This window comes from Erinaceus europaeus, chromosome 2 (genome assembly GCF_950295315.1).
Source record: "Erinaceus europaeus chromosome 2, mEriEur2.1, whole genome shotgun sequence".
In the NCBI taxonomy this organism is placed as follows: Eukaryota; Metazoa; Chordata; class Mammalia; order Eulipotyphla; family Erinaceidae; genus Erinaceus; species Erinaceus europaeus.
The window spans coordinates 152,820,947-152,825,299 of NC_080163.1; the positions used below are offsets into that span (position 1 = coordinate 152,820,947).

The 4,353-nt window shown below is 47.7% G+C and overlaps 1 protein-coding gene across 1 annotated transcript; it reads right to left on the reverse strand.

Moving 5' to 3' along the window:
- Positions 1-2,725: 2,725 nt before the first annotated feature.
- On the reverse strand, positions 2,726-4,125 carry LOC103110908 (metallothionein-1E-like). Its single transcript, XM_007520117.3, has 3 exons — positions 3,970-4,125; positions 3,483-3,548; positions 2,726-2,952 (listed from the first exon to the last, which is right to left on the reverse strand). Exons 1-3 carry the CDS (start codon positions 3,995-3,997, stop codon positions 2,861-2,863), a joined length of 186 nt encoding a protein of 61 aa, XP_007520179.1. The 5' UTR covers positions 3,998-4,125; the 3' UTR covers positions 2,726-2,860.
- Positions 4,126-4,353: the final 228 nt, after the last annotated feature.

The following is a 4,353-nucleotide window of genomic DNA, read 5'->3' on the forward strand; positions in this document are numbered from 1 at the left end:
CTTTGGTAAATGAGTATCAGTTAAAATTTGTTTTTATTTATCAAGAGAGTAATCAGGGCAGTACTTGGGCACATGGGTATATGCAGTACTGGGGATGTTATGGAGCCTTCCCATAAGCAAGTGCTTGGTTCTTTTCTGGACTGCTTCCCCAGTCACAGGACCGCTATAGTTTCTCCCTGTCAAAGGTGTAAACATTACTAAAATGTAAAAATATCTAAGAGCTATTATGAGGATACAATAAGGAAGCTATTTTTAGCTTCAGCAGAGAAGTTTTAGTAAGTACATGAAGTACAAAATGACTATAGCATCACACACTAAGGACCTATTCACTAAAGGTGAAATGGTAACTCATAAGGAGGCAAAGCAATCATTAGAGTGCCTGTGTGTGTAGAGAGCACAGACCTGGGGCAGCATTGCCCCCAAACCCTCCCAGCAAGCAGTACCTAGCCTGTCCAGTGCCTCTGACAGCACACACACCAGCCCTCAGTGCTCCCTGGATGACTTATCTCTGAATCCCTGCCAGTTCCTCTCTAGGTGAGGCTGACATCTGCTCCCCTTTCACATCTAGCACTGGGGCATGGCGGGTGGGGCACATGATGGCGCACTGGGTTGAGCACACATGTTACCACCATGCTCAAGGATCTGGGTTCAAGCCCCTGGTCCCCAACTGCAAGGAGTGGGGAAGCTTCATAAGAGGTGAAGCAGCACTGCACTCTGTTCCTCTCTATCACCTTCTCTGTTCTCAGTTTCTCTCTGTCCTATTAAATAAAAGGGGAAAAAAAGCCTCTGGGAGCAGTGGGTTTGTCATGCAGACATCAAGGCCCAACAATTAACCTAGTAGCAAACAAACAAACACAACCTCAAATCTAGCACTGGGTGGGCCAGGAAATAGCATAAGGGTAATGCAACAGACTTGCCTACCTGAAGCCTGGAGATTCCAGGTTCAAGTCCCAGCATCATCACAAGCCAGAACTGAGCAATAGATATAATCAAACATAGTATTGCCTTACTTGCAACTAATACAGTAACTAGATCTTTGGAGGGAGTTTTCTTGACATGTTCCATGAAGAGGAAGTTCTTGCAGATGAATCACTTCTTGATGTCTGTCTGTCTGTCTGTCTGTCTGGGGAGGTGATAAGACTCCCCATCTTGAAGGGTGTGCTGGTGTTTTCTGAAGGATCAAGGCCTTGCACAGTTGTAATCTACCACGGGGATTAATCCCATTGTCAGTTTGTGGAGGCAATTGCTCTGTGAGCTGCAGTCTTGGAGAAGGCCAGCCTCATGGGCCATGAATCAAGACTGTGCTTGCCTGCAAGGTGTTCTGGGTGAAAAAGAGGATGACAGAAGCCTGTTTGTGCTCAGATCATGGGTTTGAGTATCAGAAAGGCCAAGGTCACAGCCTCATTTCATACAGCAAATGTGATCTCAGCAGTATTTGACATTTTTTTAACTTCTCTTTCTTTCTCTCTAACAAATAAGTAGTCTTTTAAAAACAAACAACAACAAAACGAGTGGTTAAATAAAATGATGACTTGGCTCCTTAACATGGCATATGAACATTGGCCATTATGACCTTTGTCCACATTCACATTCTTGGAGAGAGGATTATTTTGATTATTGTTTGTTTGTTTTATTAGCGATTTAATATCGATTTACAAGATTATAGGGGTTATAATTATAATAGAGGTATGATTTCATACAGTTCCTACCACCAGAGTTTTGTGTCCCATCCCCTCCATTGGAAACTTCCCTATTGCTTATCCTTTTGGGACCTGCCAACAATTTCTTGGACAAAGGCTCATTGGTATGGAAACACTATCTGGCTGGAGGCTGGTTGGAGGAGAACTGCTACTCAGTGTCAGGGAGAGTGTGGAGTCCTCCAAAAAGATAGTGTGCTGACCCAACCTTTGTGTGTTTTCATCTGCACAGAAACCAATCTGAGAGTTAAGGTACAGAGACTGGTGTGAGAACAGTGTCTTCCAGAAGGCAGGCATGTGTAGGTTCACACAGCTCATGGCCAGATGTCTGAACCTGTGCTTCAGTGGAACTAGTTCTGGCCACAGCAGGTTGAAGCTGAAGCTGATGCTACTGGGTGCTGTGCTAGCCTCCACTACAGAACTGGATGAGTTGGCTGAGACAGCCATTTGTGCTGCCTGCTTATATGATAAAAACCAAGGCCAAAGAGCTCAGAAGGTCCTGCAGATGGAGCTTCCTGCCAGTGCAGTGCTCTTCCCACTGCTACCTCATGGGTGAAGCCCTGCTGATCAGGCAGCCTGTGTGAGTGCCAGTCCTATCTGCATCCCTGCAACTGTGTGACATCCCCTGTCAGCGTCTGATTTCCTGTACTCTACACAGAGGAAAATGATGGTGTCTCACTCCTCCCATTCACCAAATTTATACCTGTAATGAATTTAATCAGGTGATAGGCACTTAGTATAATAAGATCTAATGTTTTATTATCTGTATTACTAGCATAGCAGACATGTGCTTACTTCCAGGCTAGTAACCAAGGCAAGTGCTTAGCTGTGTGTATTCTGGAAGAAGTTTCATTTTTGCTGAAACACTGAAGCTCAGTGATGACCTGGCTCCCTGAAAGCCCCAACCTTCTTGAGGCTAAACTGTCCAGAAACCTGACCAGCTTTTCCAGTACAATTCCCTACCCCATCCACATGTGCAGCACACCCCCTTGTTTCTAAAACAGAGAAAAGAAACAATTGCCTTTGGAAAAAAAAAAATCAATGTTTTTAATAGTTCGCATGTCTCATAGAAAACAAAGGTAGAAAAATGGTCTGGGAAGTCATGTAAAAATACAGGCTTGGACATTTCGTTCTGTTTACATTTGGAAGCTGGATCCCCAGGTTCAGGCACAGCAGCTGCACTTGTTGGACGCCCCCTTACACACACAGCCCTGGGCACACTTGGCACAGTCCGTGGGGCAGCAGGCACAGCAACCTGGGGAAGAAAGAGCAGAATGAGAAGTCACACAGCAATTGTCAGGCATCTTGATCCCCAACAGCCAGCCTGGTTCAAATTCTACCCCAGTGTTGGAGACTCCAAGTTTACACGATATGCTTGTCCCTTGAACTTTCCCAAAGCTCTTACCCATCAGAACAGACATTACAGAACAGTATGCACCTGGGAGAGCACATGTAGCCTAGAGAAAGAGTGACAGGGCCATTAGGGAAGAAGAGAAAAGTTCTCAGGTGGGAGATGGGACAGAGCCCTGACCAAAGAGCAGGTATTTCAACCAATGCAACAGTGACAGGAGACTTTGTCTTTTTTTCCAGCTCTACCCTAACACACAACATGTGGGTTTTCTGTCTCAACCATCTCTGGGGCTCTTAGTTCTGCTTGTGACTCAGGTGCAGAGAGAAGAGGGTGCCAGGAGCTGCTCACTGGGCTACTGCTGCTGCTGAGTTTGAGGCTCCCTCTCTGCCTCAGCCCAGCCCCAGGACCCCATCCAGGGAAGGCCCCGCACTCACTTTTCTTGCAGGAGGTGCATTTGCAGTCCTTGCACTTGCAGGAGCCAGCACAGCTGCAGGAACCAGCTGCAGGGAAGAGAAAGTGACAGTGAGCTGGGTGTGTGATAAGGAAATACAAGTGTGTCATTTGTAGATAATGTGTCTTTACCTCATGTGTCAGGGGACATCTGGGTTTTCTGTCTGAAGGGAGGCCGATGCTCCCTTCTCTTCTGCTAATAGAGGTGGACATCCTTCTATTTTTACTCTACTAGGAAGAAGCATTGTAGGTGGGCTTCAGCATCCTTAACTCCACAACAGAGGCACAACAGAGTGAAGATGCTCTTGGGACTTGGCCAGGAAGAAAGCTTTGCACCAGCTAAAGGAGTTCACTTCAGCTCACGCTGTAAAAGCTACTCTCTCTCTCTCTCTCTCTCTCTCTCTCAACCTAGGGGCCTTCCATCTGCACCTGGAAAGGGGCATCCTAAGGACCAGAGCAGGTGTCTCTTACCAGTGGAGCAGGAGCAGTTGGGGTCCATTTCCAGCAGAGGTGAGCTGAGGTCCAGGCAAGGAGAGAAGATGCACTTGATGCACTTGGAGAAGAAGCTTATTGGAGGCTGGGAGGCCCAGGCTGTGTTTATAGCCCAAGGTGGTGTTCTGAGTGCAAAGGCTCCGCCCCTCAGTGCACCCAGCCCTGCGCCTGGGCGGTGGCGTCAGAGAGGCCTGTCACGCCCTCTGCTGGGCTGAGTGCAGTGGGCCAGGCTGGGAGCAAACTCTCCTGTGAATGAGGCGGGGCTCAGTGCACTGGGCACCAGGGACATTTACGTGGTGCCTTCCCGCCCAGGGCTGTGTGCAGTGAGGTACTGGGTGTCCCAGACTCCCTGCCCGTCATTGC

Bases quoted from the DNA above. Each gene is read 5' to 3' on its own strand.
- LOC103110908 (XM_007520117.3), bottom strand. From the start codon at position 3,997: ATGGACCCCAACTGCTCCTGCTCCACTG. The intron at 3,549-3,969 runs GTAAGAGACACC...TCTTCCCTGCAG, and splicing joins CAACTGCTCCTGCTCCACTG to CTGGTTCCTGCAGCTGTGCT. The intron at 2,953-3,482 runs GTGAGTGCGGGG...TTTCTTCCCCAG, and splicing joins ATGCACCTCCTGCAAGAAAA to GTTGCTGTGCCTGCTGCCCC.